The 17,468-nt window shown below is 38.9% G+C and overlaps 1 protein-coding gene and 1 long non-coding RNA gene across 2 annotated transcripts in view; one reads left to right on the top strand and one right to left on the bottom strand.

Moving 5' to 3' along the window:
* pigk (phosphatidylinositol glycan anchor biosynthesis, class K) overlaps positions 1-17,468 on the bottom strand; it is an 87,957-nt gene that overhangs the window by 11,712 nt on the left and 58,777 nt on the right. Inside the window, exon 10 of the mRNA XM_024281867.2 lies at positions 8,843-8,918. Coding sequence (XP_024137635.1) covers positions 8,843-8,918 — 76 coding nt within the window. The remainder of the gene's footprint in view (positions 1-8,842; positions 8,919-17,468) is intronic.
* On the top strand, positions 3,302-4,630 carry LOC118599905. The gene is made up of 2 exons (XR_004949448.1): positions 3,302-3,843; positions 3,919-4,630. It is a non-coding gene; the product is annotated as an uncharacterized LOC118599905 (long non-coding RNA).

The following is a 17,468-nucleotide window of genomic DNA, read 5'->3' as shown; positions in this document are numbered from 1 at the left end:
CACGCACAAAGGCTGTTCTGCGGCTCTCACTTTCACTACAAGCTTCAGACAGAAAAGCAGCCAGCAGGAAGATGAGAAGACGCTCATGAGAGATGACTGTGAGCATGTGGCCATCAGGGCCGGTTGACCTCTCTGATCATCGTAAGCAGAGGTGTGTGTGACTTTGACTCTATAGTCATGCATCCAAATATATGCGTGTGCATGTCTGTGTGCACGTCAGAGACAGCCCATGGGATGAAGAGGAGCGCGGGGAGATGGATGAAGTGTGACAGGAAGCCCTACCGGCACAGGCAGCAGGAGTGAAGCATATGTTTGGAGGAGGAGGAGAGGCTGAGACAGGCGAAGAAAAACAGATGAATGTTGAATGAAAGAGGAAGAGCATTTTAATCATTGATCACCTACAAAAAAGCTGCACGGATAATGGAGGTTCACATACTTTAGGAGAGTTTTAATCATTCAATGCAGGTTTTATTTTGATTCTTTAAACAATAAAGTCCCCCTATGACAATTTTTTAGTTAAAAAAAAACCCAGTAGTGTTTTAATTTTTATGTTTTTAACCAAAAACCTACAACCTAAATGTCTTGAAAAGCAATTTTTCATGTTGATCTGAAGTCTCAGCCTGCACAATATCCTCTGAGGGGGGGTGGCTTTTGGAGCTGAGCGAACCTGCTCCTTCACGGCCACACACATGCCCCCCTCCCCATCTGATTATGGTCGTTCTGTGTCTTGCCAGCATGAATCATCACTGCTGCTACAGCAGTTCCATTTTGAGCAGGATGTGGAGGAAGTGAAGAGCTTTGTGGACCGAACTTTAAATGATTTACAATCCTTTCCAACTGCGGTCAAATGAGCCGCCGTTCACATTTCCGTGGTCACATCAAGAAGCTCCGTGGAGTCTGGTGGAGATTTTCCAGCGTTCTCAGTCCTGCAACCGTAAGTATTGGATGAAACTCACACCAAAAATCCAGTGATGCTGATTTGACCACAGAAATGTGAACGGCGGCTCATTTGACTGCAGTCAATGTGAAGATACCATCTTCTCTTCTCCAGAACCTGAACTAGACACGCTAGCCGGACCAGATGAGGAGGTTTGCACATGTGCAGACGCTCTCGTGACATATTAACAGTTTATTAATTCAAACGGAGCGTTTCCGCGACAATTTGATTGAAAGCGATTTAAAAAGGGAAATACTCGGAAATGCAAATGATTTCTTATGCCACAAATAGATGTTAAAAACTGAAAAAAAAAGATTTTTATCAGAGGGGGACTTCAAAGGGTTATTTTAAATCTGTCAATGTATTTTCTAAATCACATGTCAATGTTGTACATTTATGGCCTCTTTTCAGCTGTTTAATATAAAACTTGTGTATTTTTGATCATAAGCTATACAGCAATGTTCAAATGTTATTTTTCTAATTACTCAATACAAATGACAGTCAGTATCATTTTCAAGTCACTATGTATCTATTAAATGTAATTGAACAAACCTCCTAAAGAAAACAGAAATAAAAGCCTTCAAATCTTCCAAATTATTACACAACAGAGTTCCACAACATTTAATAGATTCTAAAGAACTGAAAACGTTCATTTGTTAAATTTGCTGCATTAGGAGGTTATATTTACTAAAATCTAAAGCTATTCAAATCAAAAACCTCTTCATTGTTCAAGTTCCATTTAAACACAGGACCTTTATTTTGTAGGAGCTTTACGATTCTTGCATCCATTTAACTTTTTGGAGAGTTTCTGCTTGAATTTCTTTGCAGGATGTCAGAATAGACAGAATAGCAGATCGATGTGTCTGAGGAGAGTTGTTATTTGAATCAAATTAACCTATCATTACAAAATTATATCAAATTTAAATCAATTGATTATATTGAAATTAGAAAATACCATAGGGATTGAGACATTCATTCATTCATTTTCTTGACCGCTTTGTCCCTGTCGGGGTCGCGGGGGTGCCGGAGCCTAACCCGGCTACTGATGGGCGAAGGCGGGGTTCACCCTGGACAGGTCGCCAGTCTGTCCCAGGGCCACAATCACACACATACACCCTCAGAGTCACTCCTAGGGGCAATTTAGAGTCACCAATGAACCTATGAAGCATGTTTTTGGACGGTGGGAGGAAGCCGGAGTCCCCGGTGAAAACCCACGTATGCACGGGGAGAACATGCAAACTCCAAACAGAAAGGTCCCCAGTTTGTGTTTCTGTTTCAGATCCCCCTGCCGAGATTTGAACCGGGGCCTTCTTGCTGTGAGGCAAGAGCGCTAACCACTGCGCAACCGTGCAGCCCAAACAGCCCAGGATTGAGACATGGTAGATTTATTTTACTATAACATAAAGACAACCATCACAGAGGACAACACATATGTGATGCAGCAGAAAAATGATCAACCATCATTCCAGTCCAATGTGTGGAAACACTTTGAATTTATCAAAGTCATGTGACCATACAGAATGTTCTAATGATGATTATTCTGATGTGGAAAAACCACAGTGGGCTGAACTTTATCAAACTAAAATGTGGATGGATTTGACATGCATTCTTGTTTACTTGTTTGTATACATATTTAATTAATTATCTTGAAGAAACACAAGGAATCTGGAAAACTTCACCAGCACTGTTCAGTACCAAGTATTTCTCTCTGAGTCACGCTGGTGGAAGTTTGGGATGAAGATGTTCTGATTTTATCTTAGTGAATCGGATCGTCGACCACTAATTATGATTTGAATCGAATAGTTGTTAAAATAAATCTTTACACCCCTAGTATAAATACTGTAAAAGCAAGAAATATTTCTGAAATATTTCTTTGTTTTTTATGTAATGTTACCTCAAATTTGGTCCTTAGAGCACATACTTGCAGAGTATAAGCAATATTTGTCAAAGGTTTGCAAAGTTAGATAATATGACTGCAATATTACATTTGTAATCAATGTCTCTTAATACTGAGTAATATGACAATAATTTAACCAACACCTTTGTTTAATTGTTAACAATTTGTCTACTAACTGTTGTACTTTCAATATATTAATGTCTTACTTAAGTAAGAATACTATATATGTTTATGTCTTATTTTAGTCATACACAGAAATTTTTGATTAAAACTAGTTTTCAACAAGTTGCAAAACGTAGATCCACTAAAGATCTCACCTCAGATCCATTTCACAGCTGAAGATGAACATGAACATCGATTTGATCACATTTCATGATGAACCTTGGAGCTCCAAAGAATAATCGGCAAACAATACCCAAGGGTTCATTACTATTCAGTTAACTGTCCAGCCTGTAGAGCAGAGGAGAGTAATGATCTTTATGAAGAAAGTGACCCAACTCCTTAGAGCTGGTTTTAAAGTTTATATGTTCTCAGCTGAATGCTCTTTAGGTCTTTGGTGCTTTTTTAATTAGTTTTTTTTAAAATCTGTGACTACTTTTGTTGTCATTTTTAGAAAAAGTCTTTAAAAAACAAAGGTATAAACTATCACCTTATTTTATACTTGAAAGTTTATCCTACTTAATATATATATATATTAAATATCTTCTAGTCTAATTTACATCTGTGCGCATTTTTATATATATAAAAAAAAGACAAAAAAAGAAGACAGCAGTTCTGTTTTTTTTTCTATATAATTAAATGTAAACAGGAGTCTGGCAGATTTAAACCAAAAGAAGAAGTGTGAACAAAAAGTGATTATTCTTGGCCGACCTTCGTTGACAGATCTATTCACATCCCACCATCAAGGACGCTGACCTAAACAGAAGCAGTCTATCCGCTTCTCAAACTCACCCTGTATTCAAGTTCTGCACTGAAATCAATTTACGGCTGCTCGGCTGATTGATTGGAGGTAATTAAAATGACCGTGCATAATGCTAACAGTGGTTGAGGGGAAGGCTTAAACTCTTTGTATTTGTGTTTCAAGGACAAAACTGAAGAGAATTGATGTTGTGCGGAGCCGGATCAAGGAAAGCAGCAACAGCTGAAAAAGTCAGCACTACAACCCCCTTCCATCATGAAGAACACTCTGCTTTCAGGAGGATATTATGTGGAATTTCAAAACATCAAAGCTATTTTCAGCTGATGGTTGATTAAAAAACCAAAAATGGGGTTTGGTCTGTAATTGAAATAATCTAACATGGGCGTTTTGAAAGGGGCCATTGTTGCAGGCAGAGCGAGGGCAGAAGGGTTTGGTGAGAGAGGGAAGAGAGGCGAAACATTCATTTTCACTGTTTCCATTTTCTATTCTCCAGAGCCATATGGGGTGGCGTCAAGCTGGCAAAAGAACAAATAACAGTTTGACGCCAGCGACCACAGCTCATAGCAGCGAGGACGGGGGAGAGAGAAAAGTACAAAACACCAGAGATTTATTTTAAGAATTGAGCATATTGTGATTAGATTCTGGCTGCGGGATGATATGTGTGAAGTTGGACAGAATAGGTGGCATGATAAAAGCATTTGCTGTGCGATGATAAGGGATTAATCAAGCCACAATTTGAATTTAACACAGTTTATTTTCACTCCATGCAGCAAGCCGTACATGTTCCTCTGTGTCTGATTACTGTTTTATTTTTCAATTCACCGTCTGATCCAGCAGCAGATTGGTGTTTTCTTTCAAAGATAAAAAAAAAAAAAAACTTATTTATCAGTTGAAAGAGCCAGAATGAACCTGCTGTTTGGGGTTCAATCTTATCTACTCAGGCAATAAAAAGTGATCCTGCAGCAACAAACAAAGGCCGAGTGCTGCGCTTCAGATGACAGCTAATCAAAAAACAGAGCTGCCAATAGGCTTGATGGACATTGGTCATTCTGCTGCAGTACAAACCGACTACAGTGAAGGGGGAGAGATGACTCAGTCTGTCAGGACTCCTATTTCCAACCCAGCAGGAGCGCCAGGCGATAATCGAAATCTCTGCTGGGGTCGTCGGGTTGCCAAGTGTGTGTGTGTGTACGTGTGGGTGCATTTTCTAAAAATAGGGGATAAACATAAATACAAAAAAATTCAGGGATAAAAAATTGCTGGAAATGAAACTGGAAGAGGCAGAGGCGGAGCAAGCAGGGATATGAAACCAGACAGCAGAGCAGAAGACAGTAGGGTTGTTTTTGTGTGACGGCGCGTCCAGATGTACCTTAGCGTGGGATTATACTCTGAAAACAGAGGTAAACACCATTTTTGGGAAGCTCTTATGTGAGCAGCAGGAAGCTGATCGGATGCAAGGCCAGCATCGGACAGGCTTTGAGGCTGTGGACTGGTGCTGGGTGTGGAGACCCCTCCTGTTTCCCATCGAGATGGGACTCGGGCCGGGACAACGTCATGGCACCAGGATTGAGGATCAGAAAGACAGATTTGGCAGCTGGCAATACCTCCGCCCCTGAGATAAACTTCTGTATGTTTATGTGTTTAAAGTGAGAGAAGTATTCAACTTTTCCTGGCAAAAAGAATGCAAATTTAATGTCTAAATCTCTCCCAGGCCTTCAACAAGAATCCATTTATCTTTAGACTGAATTCATGACTACCTCTCCCAGAACACAAAAGTCTTTTGTGTAAAGTGGATTCGTTAACATGAGAGAAAAAGTTAAACTCAGATGAAATAAAGTAGAAAGTGTATGTTCAATCAGCTCTGAAATCCGCAGGACTTCAGCTTTGTCTGTCATTATTGGTGCGCCGCTTTGATTTTCACCAACAACAAACGCCATCGAACTAATAAACTCTGTCTGTCAGAAACTCGGAAAGCTTGGACCAAACTAAACACACGTAGAGACACTTTGAATTCAACCTGACTGTAAACCGGACTGATTCATCGGAGAAAGCTTTTTCCACGTCACTAAAGTACCATTTAAAACCAGTAACACTCAGTAAACAACAAACTGAAAGAAGTCTCGACAGCTTTTAACTCTGCTTCACACAGTTTGGAATAAACATAAAGCTCTGTCACCTTAACACTTACAAATACATTTGTAGGTGGGTTGACCTGCATGGATCCAGCAGGTTTTTGGGTTGTCTGAAGGGACATAAACAGGAGGGGCTATATCTTAAGGGGAGCACAGGTGTGTCGCAGTTCCCTCAAAGTGGTACGTTTAAAGTGGATGAAAAGAAAACTCTGATGACCCGGCATTCTAACAGTATTCTAAGGAGTCTTAGAAGCCCTTGTTTACTTGTAACTTTGATTTGTGTGAAAATGTAGTTTTCTCTGTGTGTATCAGGCAATTAATGCGTATTATTTAAAGATTTGTATGCATAGGAGCTCTTTTGTACAGAAGCCAAAACCGGCTTGCCGTCTTTTTAAATTATTTTCTTGCTATAACAACATCCACTATCTTGTTATAACAGGATCCACTATCTCGCTATAACAAGATAACAAAGAACCTCTCTCTCCTTCTAGCACGAAGACGCTGAGACTTTACCTATATTTTTATTTTGTGGTTAAGAACAAAAACACTGGAAGAAAACACTCCACAAAAGTTGTTTTTTAGTCTATTTTTTTATATATTAGTGGATCTATGCTCTTTGAACATCTCATACACCAGCCCCCTCACTTTATCTACCTAAAACCCCCAAATGTTCTCAGAGCTCCGGACATCAGCAGCAAAACAAAGCAGTTTATCAGAGAAAATGTCAAACACCAGAACAGATCCATATTTAGTATATGTATTCACTAGTGTCGACATTTTTCTGAAAAACTGCGTTGTTTTGCTGTGGATTGTATAAAAATGACAAAAGCATAGTAGCGGACTGAGTTAGGCCAAATGGCTGTTTGGGTCCGCTAATGTCAGGAGCTCAGTGAACGCACCATGCAGAGACACTCGTCAGCCCTGGGTTCTGTCAATCAACCTGTTTGTTCAGGAGTTTTGGAGAAAAAGGGGGGGGGGGGGCTGATGCATGAGACGGAATTAAAACGTTTGAGGAAAATAGATCCACCAATAAAATAAAAAATAGACTGAAAACAGCTTTCTCCTGCTGTTTTTGTTGTGAAACCACACAATGAAGAGATTTAAATCAGATAAGTCATGACGTCTCAGTGCGGGAAAGGGAGAGATGGATGTTTTATTCTTCTCCTTACACTGAGAAAACAAACTTAGCTTTCTCGTTATAACAAGATAGTGGATCTTGTTATAACGAGAAAAAATAAAAAAAAAATTAAAAAAAAGAGTAGGGAAGGCCATTTTCGGTTTCTCATGTTGAATTCATAGTTTTAAGCTGCTGTAATTTAAAGTTGTGCATGAGCAAATTGTAGTATGTAGTCGTACATTTTTGATATTCAAGTATACATGTGAATGCACAATTCCAAATACACACAGTTACGCACAAAATGTCTTGTATGAGTTACAAATCAAGAATTCCACACACACAAATCCAGTGAGTCTATATTCTTTCCATACTGCATGTGCAGAATATGAATGAAATACTTAAGTGTCAGTAGGATGTCCACACAAACTTCATTTCTAACAGTCCGGCTGCACAAAACGGATGCGTATGTTTCACTTGAACAGCGCAAAAGGACTCCTTTCAAAGTCCACCGGATTTAGGGAGGTTAAAAAAATGAAAAATCTGTACAAAACAGCTGCCTCTCACCTACTTCCCCCTTACATGTTGTATGGGTGTTCGGTATGACGTGACGCTCACAGGATGCCCATAATAAAAAGAAAATATTCACTCTAACGTTTCACTGAGTGCTCTACGATCTTAAACTTTGTGCGGACCACCTGCATGTCTCATACAAATTTGCCCATTTTACCCATTTTACCCCCGCAGACAGCCCATTTCCATCCATAAGGGCAGTAGTTACTACAGTATTACTGTATAACAATGTTGGAAAAACAGCAAAATGTTTTGATTTCCTTTTAAGATAAATAAAATGAAACTCAAGTGAAGTGAAAAAGGTAAATAGCTTTAAATTTGCTAGGATACAATACTAATGCATATAGTACAACTGTCAATCAATGAAAAACATTAGCAACTATTATCTAGAGCTAAAGGTTTGTTACATTCAGCTCTAACATTAGTATTTTTGTTTTTTCTTTAAAACATTTAAAACATTTTGAGTTTGTTATATGAATAGAAATGACTAAAATAAATGAAAAGATTAAAAGAAAAAGCTTATATGTAGTTGCATTACATGTAGCATTACATGTAGTACATGTTATAATATTTATCAGGAAATAGTGAGATACAAAGCAAGAACTCGTGACTAAAAGTTGAACAAGATAGTGAGAAAATGTTGAAATGTCCCAATTGTTTTTGAGCATGTGCATTCAAAATTATAGAAGTCCATGTTTACAAAGAAACTATGACTATAACGTGACATTCTTCATTTGTTGCTTACCTTTCTAGAGCAAAAGACAGCCTGTAAATTGTAGTTTTAATTGCTTGATGATGGAAAAAGTTACAGAAGTGACAAAGCATTAAAACGCAGCTGCTCAGAATGCAGAGCACAGGCTGAAAAGGTGGACGGAGAGGAGAAGGTGGTCACTTGCGAAGGTCAAGCTGACTGAACATTTTGACCATCAGTTGAATGCTTAATTCTTCGCCACGGTCCTGCCTATCCATTCATCAGGATTTCATGGTGGCTTCGCTGCTCCGAGACCAAGAGGCAACAACGTTTCACGCCTAATACTGTCGCTATGGAAACGGCACAAAGACATCTGCTGGTGGATGTTGCACCTAACTTTCTGCTCAGAGTCCAAATCAAGCACGGACACACTTAGAAATATCAATAAATAAAAGAAGTGGCTTCCACACTGCATCCACAACGACAAAACAAAAAATGTCCACCCCCCAAAGACACACAAAACAAACACACTGTTGAGGTCTGAGTAAACGGAGCCTGCTGTCTGGACGGGAGCCTTACCTGATGGATGATCTCAGAGACAGGCAGCTGGTCCACATAGGAGTAAACCTCTCTGTGAGACTCTCCATTCACAGCACTGTAAGAGAAAAAAGACTATCTCAGCACTGGCAACAAAAAGAAACAGGACCACAGTGGAACATTTCATTTAATAGTGTCAGAAAGAGAAACCAAGAGTCCTCTGAGAACGGCAAATCCTATCAAGGGCGAGTCAATAAAATACAGCACAGCCTGACCCAAATAAACAGCTATTCTACTTAATTAGTCTGTATATGATTTGTATTATCAACTTGGAATCGCCAATACATTAGGGAACTTAAAAGATAAAAACTTGCACAAAATCAAATGTGTTGGAGGCTTTTATCTGTACTCCACTTTTGCAGTTTTTCTAAGAAATCAATTAATATAAAAGAAAAAAAGACAACAAAGCTGAAAGGATTTCTCATTATACTTGTGTTTTTTTTCTTTAGGAGTAAATGCTTAGAAGCTACTTGAGTCTTCCTCGTAATGCTTCTGTAGAACATGGATGTATCAGAACACGGACACACTACTGAGAGCCAGTTCAACAGGTTCATGAAAACTTTTAGCCACTTTTAGCATAGAAATCTAAAACCCTGCAGCACCGTATGCATGTGTCCTCTTATTCTTTTGTTTTGCTAATTTACTAAACTGATTTCAATAAACTTCTTAAAAACGGTTTTAAAATTGTCTAGTTGTGTAACTATGAATCGATTTATATTCCTTTGATCTACCCAGATCGATCTGTCTGAGGCAGGTTGATAATCGAGTCAAGCGATACCATTACAAAATTGTTTCAAAATGAAATAAATCCATTATCATTAAACTTGTATTGAGACATGGTAGGTTTATTTTATTCCAACATAAAAAGGACCAAGTTCCATCACAGCAGTCAACACACATAAAATGCAGCAGAAACTGATCAACCATCATTCCAGTCCAATGTGTGGAAACACTTTGAATTTACAAAGTCATGTGACCATACAGTGTGGTAGAATGTGCTAGTAATGGATTATCCTGATGTGGAAAAACAAGAGTGGACTGAACATGTTCAAATTAAAATGTGAATGGATTTGACATTCACTCTTGTTTACTTGTTTGTTTGTGCACATATTTAATTTACACTCGATTATCTTGAAGGAACACAAGGAATCTGGAAAACTTCACCTGCACTGGTCAGTACCAGGTGTTTATCACTGAGTCTCACATAAACCAAATAAATAAAATAAACAGATTTCAAAAATAGAAACTTTCATTTTAGTCAACATTTTTTCTGTATAGGACCTAAAGAGCTAAACCCTTAAAAAATATAATAGAACCATGTATTATAGACAGCTGTCTAATATAATATTAATAATATCCATTAATAATTTATAGTTTAACCACACTACAAAGTCCAAACAAATAGAGAAAGATACAAACTGAGCGAGAGCAATGAAAATATAATCTTTTTAATTGAAACAAGTTAATTTTTAAGCCACAAATCAGTTAAATTATTCATCAAATGTTCAAAAATGAAGAGAAAAAAAGTGTTCTTATCTGTATTTAAAATGCGAGTCAGAATTTGACTTTAGAGAAGGAGGAGGAACGTCCGAGAGACAAATCTGACAAAGACAGTGCAGGTCAAGTGACAGAAGAAGTTTTAATGTCTGTAGTTCTAAGAAAGATGTTCTCCTTCTCACTACATCAAATTCAGTTTTTGGATTTATGAGGTAAGGATAATGTTTGGATCTGTAAAATCCAAACTAACAAAAAGGCACATTTCGTGTGCATAAAGGTGGGATCCAAGGACAAACATCAAACGACAGAAAAGTTGACCTTTATCACATTGGAGTTGTAGGCATGTGAGATGTTCATATTTTTGGTAAATACTTAATGCTGTTGCTCATCAGCGGTCCAAGTTCAAACTGTATTTCAAAGTTTTTGCTCAAGGACCACAAAAAAAGAAATAAAGAAATAAAGAAGAAACGTAAATGAGAAAACTTTCAGAATCAATATTGACAGAAATTGTTTTTCATTCAGAGCTCCTTACGAGTCAAAAGAAAGGTTTTTTCAGGAGACTTGATGAGAATTAGCTTCACATTCCAAACGGTTCTGTGGTAAATATTTAAGCAGCAAATGCATGTTTGACAAACAGCCCAAACAAACACATACTTCTTTCAATTTGCTCAAGGACACCCAAAAGACGCTAAACAAATGAGGGACTCTTGCTTCCCCTTTCCTTTTCAGCAGATGGGATGGATGCAGAGATTCATGAAAATGTATATGTAATGTAATGTAAACAACACATATGGAAAGACTGGCAAAGAATTACAAAAAGCTAAATAACACATACAGAAAGTATGTTTGCGTATGGAGGTGATGCTGGTGCATCTGAAGCATTTCGGCTCTGCAACATTCAAGAAACGGCTGAAAGCATCTGCTCACAACAAAGTGTAGCTCTGCTGCTCTTCCACTGACATCAATTGACCGGGTGACTAACATTCAAGAACACATCCTCCACTCACTCCTGGTTAAATCCTGCTGTTATCAAAACTGCATCTCTCAACATTTAAGGACGAATCAGAGCTTCAATGCAGCACAAAGTCTCCACAAATGTTGAGAAGCTTCTGTGATTAAAATGCTGACCTTTGACAAATATTTGGGAGCATCAACTCTCTCCATGAAATTCTATCTGCTACAATCTGATGTTTATTTGAATCGTTCAGCAAATGACTGAGATTGCAGTTAATAAAGACTAAAGTCTATTATAAAGTCCCCCTAAGACATTTTTTTTAATAAAAAAAAACATTCACAGTAGTTTTTTTTTTATTATGATTATTAAGTTTTTAACCAAAATCCCACAAACTTAATGTCTTAAAAAGCCGTTTTTCATGTTGATCTGAAGCTTCTGTTTCCAAAATATCCTCTGAAGGGGTGTGTTTTTTGGAGTTGTGCAGCTCCGCCCCTGATCCCCCCTGTCTGATTATAGTAGCTCTGTGTCTCACTAGTGTAAATCTTCACCGCTGCTACATAAAAACATCCATTAATATCAGTAATGTCCAGCCGTATGGTTCTGATCCTGATGTCAGCTGGGACGAGGAAGTGAAGATCTTCATGGACAGAACTACCTCCAAAATCCTGATTCTTTCTCCTTCCAGTTCACCAAAGACTCTTTGAGCTAATTCTCCAATGTTTATTGACTGTGATCAATACATTCAATCATTGGTTTCTCAGAGTTCTTGATAAAATAATGAAAGCTAACATCAAAATGCTCTTTCATTGATTTACAATCCTTTCCAACTGCGGTCAAATGAGCCGCCGTTCACATTTCCGTGGTCACATCAAGAAGCTCCGTGGAGTCTGGTGGAGATTTTCCAGCGTTCTCAGTCCTGCTACCGTAAGTATTGGATGAAACTCACACAAAAAATCCAGTGATGCTGATTTGACCACAGAAATGTGAACGGCGGCTCATTTGACTGCAGTCAATGTGAAGATACCATCTTCTCTTCTCCAGAACCTGAACTAGACACTAGGAACAGATGAGGGTTTAGTGCATGTGCAGCAGAGCTGTTGATGGAAAGAAGATCGTTCATTCTAACAGTCTGTGACAGTTTGATTGACATGATTTAAAAAGAGAAATACTCAGAAATGCAAAAACAAAATGATTTCTTATTACATTTGTTTCCTTACATAAGAAAAATGCCACAAAGACATGTTAAAAACTCAACAGGATTTTTATCCGAGGGGGAGTTTAAAGAGGCCATACCATGAAAATTCTGCTTTTTACGTTATTCCTCTATAAAGAACCCCAAAGTGGTATTTTGATCCGTTCATGCATTTAAGAGTAATGAGCTAAAAACCTGCACTGTCTGCAGCAGCCCCTCCCATACCCATGAAAATGAGCGGGTTTAGGATGACTCTAGGATGAGGTCATGAAAATGGGCGGCAGCCACATGCAGTGGCAGGTGGAGTTTCAGGAATGGAGTCGTTTTACTTCCGGGTAGGAAAAAATTCACAAAAAATAACTAATATTTTATAAATAATTTGTTTTTTAGTTTTTTAAAGGTAGTATATGATCATATATATGGATATAGTTCACTCTGAAAGGCTTAAGAAAATTGTGGTATGGCCCCTTTAAATGAACTTGTATATGTTTAACTTTAGCTTTCCATGACTCCAAAGAAAGAGTCCAAACTAAAATTAATGGTATACTGCTTTAAAATGCCTTTGAGGGGTCCGTTATTTAGCAGTGCTAATTCTGTATTGGTGTCTAAGTAGAGCGAGCCCTCCCCTCACTTTAAAAAGGGAGGACTATGTGCAGCTCAGGTGTAAACATGTGGGGCAAGAGCATTTAAAAGTGACTTTCAGGATCAGCCAAACAGATTCAGAGCTTTAGGCGATCAACTCACGGCGGCTCTGTTCCACAAAAGACAAGAGAAGGTTTGGAGTTCAGCTCACAGTTGAATCAGTTTGAAACATAACCCACTCCTGACCAGCAGCATGTTTAATTTATAATTCTGCAAGGTTTTGTTTCTTAGCAACAAACAAAATAATCAAACCACTATGTTGAAAATATTTACAAGATTATGTTTGTGTGTCTTGGAAAACTTTGTATGAAGGATATCTGTGTGCACCTGTCTGTGTCCAGCAAGCTGCTGGAATTTCTTTGTCTAAAGCTCTGTGCTCAAAAACAACTCCGTATATGGATTAGTTCCGTGACATCTCGTACCATCTCCTAAAACTGACTTTCTTTTCTGGTTAGTAACGGCCTAGCAACAGATGACATCACTGCTATGTTATGCCCATGTATGGAATTCCTATGTGTGAAACTATATAACTCCCTGTGTGTCTGAACTCTGAGAGAGTGACCCAAAGCAGAGACTACATCTACAGAGCCTGTGTTTTGACTCTCTCTCCCTTTTTGCAAAAAGAATAAACCAAAGAAGAATTTACAACTGGCCTGGTTCATTGGACTTTTAATATAGAAATCTTTCAGAGTCATTCTTGACACACTACAAGACAGCTTTACCAAAAAGACAAACGGCAATTTATTATAATAATCAAGAGTGCAGAGACACGCGGCGGAAACTAAAGTATAATAAAAATATGCCTCCACCCACTCACCAGCATTGCTACTCAGACTAATATTCAGCTCAGAGGTTGTAAAGTATATCATGGAATATGCACATTGTGGCATAGATTCAACAAGGAAACATTCCTCAGAGAGTCTGGTCCATATTGACATGACAGCATCACACAGTTGCTGCAGATTTGTCGGCTGAACATCCATGATGCCGATCTTCCATTTTACCAAATCCCAAAGGTTCTATTGAGATCTGGTGACTGTGGAGAACATTAGAGTCCAGTGAACTCGTTGTCATGTTCCAGAAACCAGTCTAAGAATATTCCAGCTTTATGACATGGAGTCTTGTCCTGCTGGAAGAAGCATCAGAAGATGGTAATTGGTACTAAGGGGTCCAAAGTGTGCCTATAAAATATCCCCCATACCATGAAACCACCACCACCAGCCAGAACCATTGATACATAGGCTGTAAGGTGGAACCTGTATTGTGTCATCTCATTCCGACATCATGGCACTAAAAACTTTTTAACACCATTGCAAAGATATATTGTTCCCAATAGGTGGCCGTGGTGCAGCAGTAGGGCAGTCAACTCCTGATCGGAAAATTGCGGGTTTGATTCCCGCCTTGCCCACCCATGTGTCAAAGTGTCCTTGGGCAAGACACTGAACCCCAAATTGCCTCTGGTGGGAGGTTGGCGCCAGTGCTTGGCAGTGGAGCCGCCATCAGTGTGTGTGTGAATGGGTCTGTGACTGTGAAGCGCTTTGGGCCTCTGAAGGAAGGTAGAAAGCCCTTTGCAAGTATACATCATTTACCATTTAGCACACAAGAGTGTAAAAGTTTGCCGCGTGTCTTCCTGCAGTATTTTTGTAATCTATGTTTAAAGTCTGTCCTATTTACGGTGCTCGCGGAGTTACACCGTTGACATGCGCAATGATATATGAGAGTCTGTCCATAGGAGGAAACTCAAAAACATTTAAAAAGGCGATATAAAAGTTGCTACTCAAACATTTTGTCCATACAAGGAGAAATAATTCCGGATTTTACGACCAAGAGATGGAAAGAAATCACAAACTGCGTCAAACTGTGGTTTTGTTTGAGTGGTGAGTCCAACACACTTCAGCAATGTCCCTAGTTTCATCCAATGTGCTACAGAAGATCTGTCAATAAAAATTTGTTTAAGAGACATAAAAGACAACATCCACGTGTCTATGAAGCAGAGAGGTGAGGCTGTGCCCCAAGCACCTCAGGATCAACAAGTGGAACTAGAAAGAAACCCCAGTCCAGAACAGGCTTGTCTGTTGTTTCCTCTGGTCCGGTTCTGCCTGTCCTATCCATCATATGCTAATAAGAGGACAATGCATCACTGTGTCAGGCAAACACATGAAGGATCATCTTTACATGTCTTATCTCCAGGTATGTGGGAAATAACCTCAGTCTCTCTATCATGTGTGCTCCCTCATCCATTGGTAGTGGATTGGACATTAAGGCTGGAGAATTAAAAGTGACTTGGATGTCTGGATGCTCCTCAAAATGGGCTGCAGTTGGTTCACTTCAGGTCAAGCAAGGCAAATATGAAACAGTCAAATGTTCTTGTATGTCAGCAAAATTGTGTTGCACTGATTTGTGTTGGTGCCCACACTGTGGGAATGTTCAGAAGGAAAGGAAGGTAGAGGTAGATGGGATGTTATTTCTGACAGTGAAGGGGATGATTAAACATTTGAAATCATAAAACATCTTCTGCAAAAAAGTAGAGAAAAAACTGCCCCTGAACACTGAAAATATGAGAAGCAATGCTGTTACATTGACCATGTATAATAAATGAAAAGCTTTTTTCCTCAAATGTCATTGAACTAATTCATCAAGATGGAATGTTATCATACATATGTAAATGTCCACTTATGAGAAAGGTATTTTTGCTGAACTGAATTTTGATAATGCAAATTTAATAAGCACAACTGAATTTTCTTTTATTTTTATTTTGCATTTACTGTATGGCTTATGACAAAAAAAATGCTGGATATCTTGCAGAGAACTTTTAACCTAAAGTCCAGAAGGACAAAGTCCAAACAAAAATGCATTTAAATGTGCCCAGATGTGGGAACAAAATTCATTTTCTAGGCACTTCTGCTTAGTTCACCTTATGTCCTATCAAAAAAGCCCCTGTTTGACGAAGTTACTGAATCTCTCCCTTCTCTTGACCATAAAATCCAGTCGTTTTTCTCCTTTTATCGATGCAATATGCCTGTAGATCCTTCTATAAAGCTTTTTTATATTATTACAATTCTCTTCCTCCACTGGAGAGATCGCTGCTCTGTTTGGAAATTACCACTCACCCATTGGATCAGCAGCTTACTTGTGACCCAAACCGCAGCGCGCACGTCAACAGAATAAATCCGCTAGTACTGTAAATAGTACCGACTTTAAACACTGATTACAAAAATACTGCAGAAAAACTCACTGAGAACTTTTAACCCAAAGTCCAGAAGTGGAAAGTCTAAATAAAAATGCATTTAAAACCCTTCCGCTCTCTTTCGGGTCCAGATGACTCCAACCACAAATTGATGTGTGATTCCTTCCATGACAAATGTGGACAAAGGTGGACAGGATTTTATGTCTGCCATGGACATTTGTGAAACTCAAAAATCAATCATAAAAAACAGTTCAGCGCACTGTCTTGTGGGGTCCAGATGACCCCTTTAATGTAAACAAGCCAAGGAGAGCGGAAGGGTTACAATGAAGTGCCTTAGACATAGGAACAAAAATCATTTTCAAGGCACTTTTCCGTCGTTCACCTTACGGCCTAACAAGGATGGATCCATGCGTTCATGTTGTTCTGTCCCTACCATTTGAATGCAGCAACAGAAATAGAGACTCATTAGATCAGACAATGTTTTTCTATCTTCTATTGTGCAGTTTTGGTGATTCTGTGTGAATTGTAGCCTCAGTTTCCTGTTGTTAGCTGACGAGAGTGATACCCGGTGTGTTCTTCTGCTCCTGTAGTCCATCTGCTTCAAGGTTGTTGTTGTACGTTCAGAGATGTTCTTCTGCAGACCTCGGCTGTAACCAGTGGTTATTTGAGTTCCTGTTGTCTTTCTATCAGCTGGAACCATTCTGCTCATTCTCCTCTGACCACTGGGATCAACAAGACATTTTTACCCACAGAACTGTTGCTCACTGGATATTTTCTTTCTCTGACCATTCTCTGTGAACCCTACAGATTGTGGGTGAAAATCCCAATAGATTAGCAGTTTCTGAAACACTCAGACCAGCCCGTCTGACATCAACAACAATCAAGTCAGTTGGATCACCTTTCTTCTCCATTCTGATGCTTGGTTCTAACTGCAGCAGATTGTCTTTCTTGAGCACGTCTACATGCTTAAACAGAATAAGTAGCTGCCTTTTGATTGAATGATTAGACATTTGTGCAAATGAACAGTTGGACTGGTGTGACTAATACAGTGGCCAGTAAGAGTAGTTTTATGGAAAATGAGCAAATATCAGAAACAAAAGAGGCTGGCAGCTGTCATCATATATCAGCAGGCTCT

Source organism: Oryzias melastigma, linkage group LG17 (genome assembly GCF_002922805.2).
Source record: "Oryzias melastigma strain HK-1 linkage group LG17, ASM292280v2, whole genome shotgun sequence".
Classification (NCBI taxonomy): Eukaryota; Metazoa; Chordata; class Actinopteri; order Beloniformes; family Adrianichthyidae; genus Oryzias; species Oryzias melastigma.
This window is presented reverse-complemented; position numbering and strand designations above follow the sequence as displayed.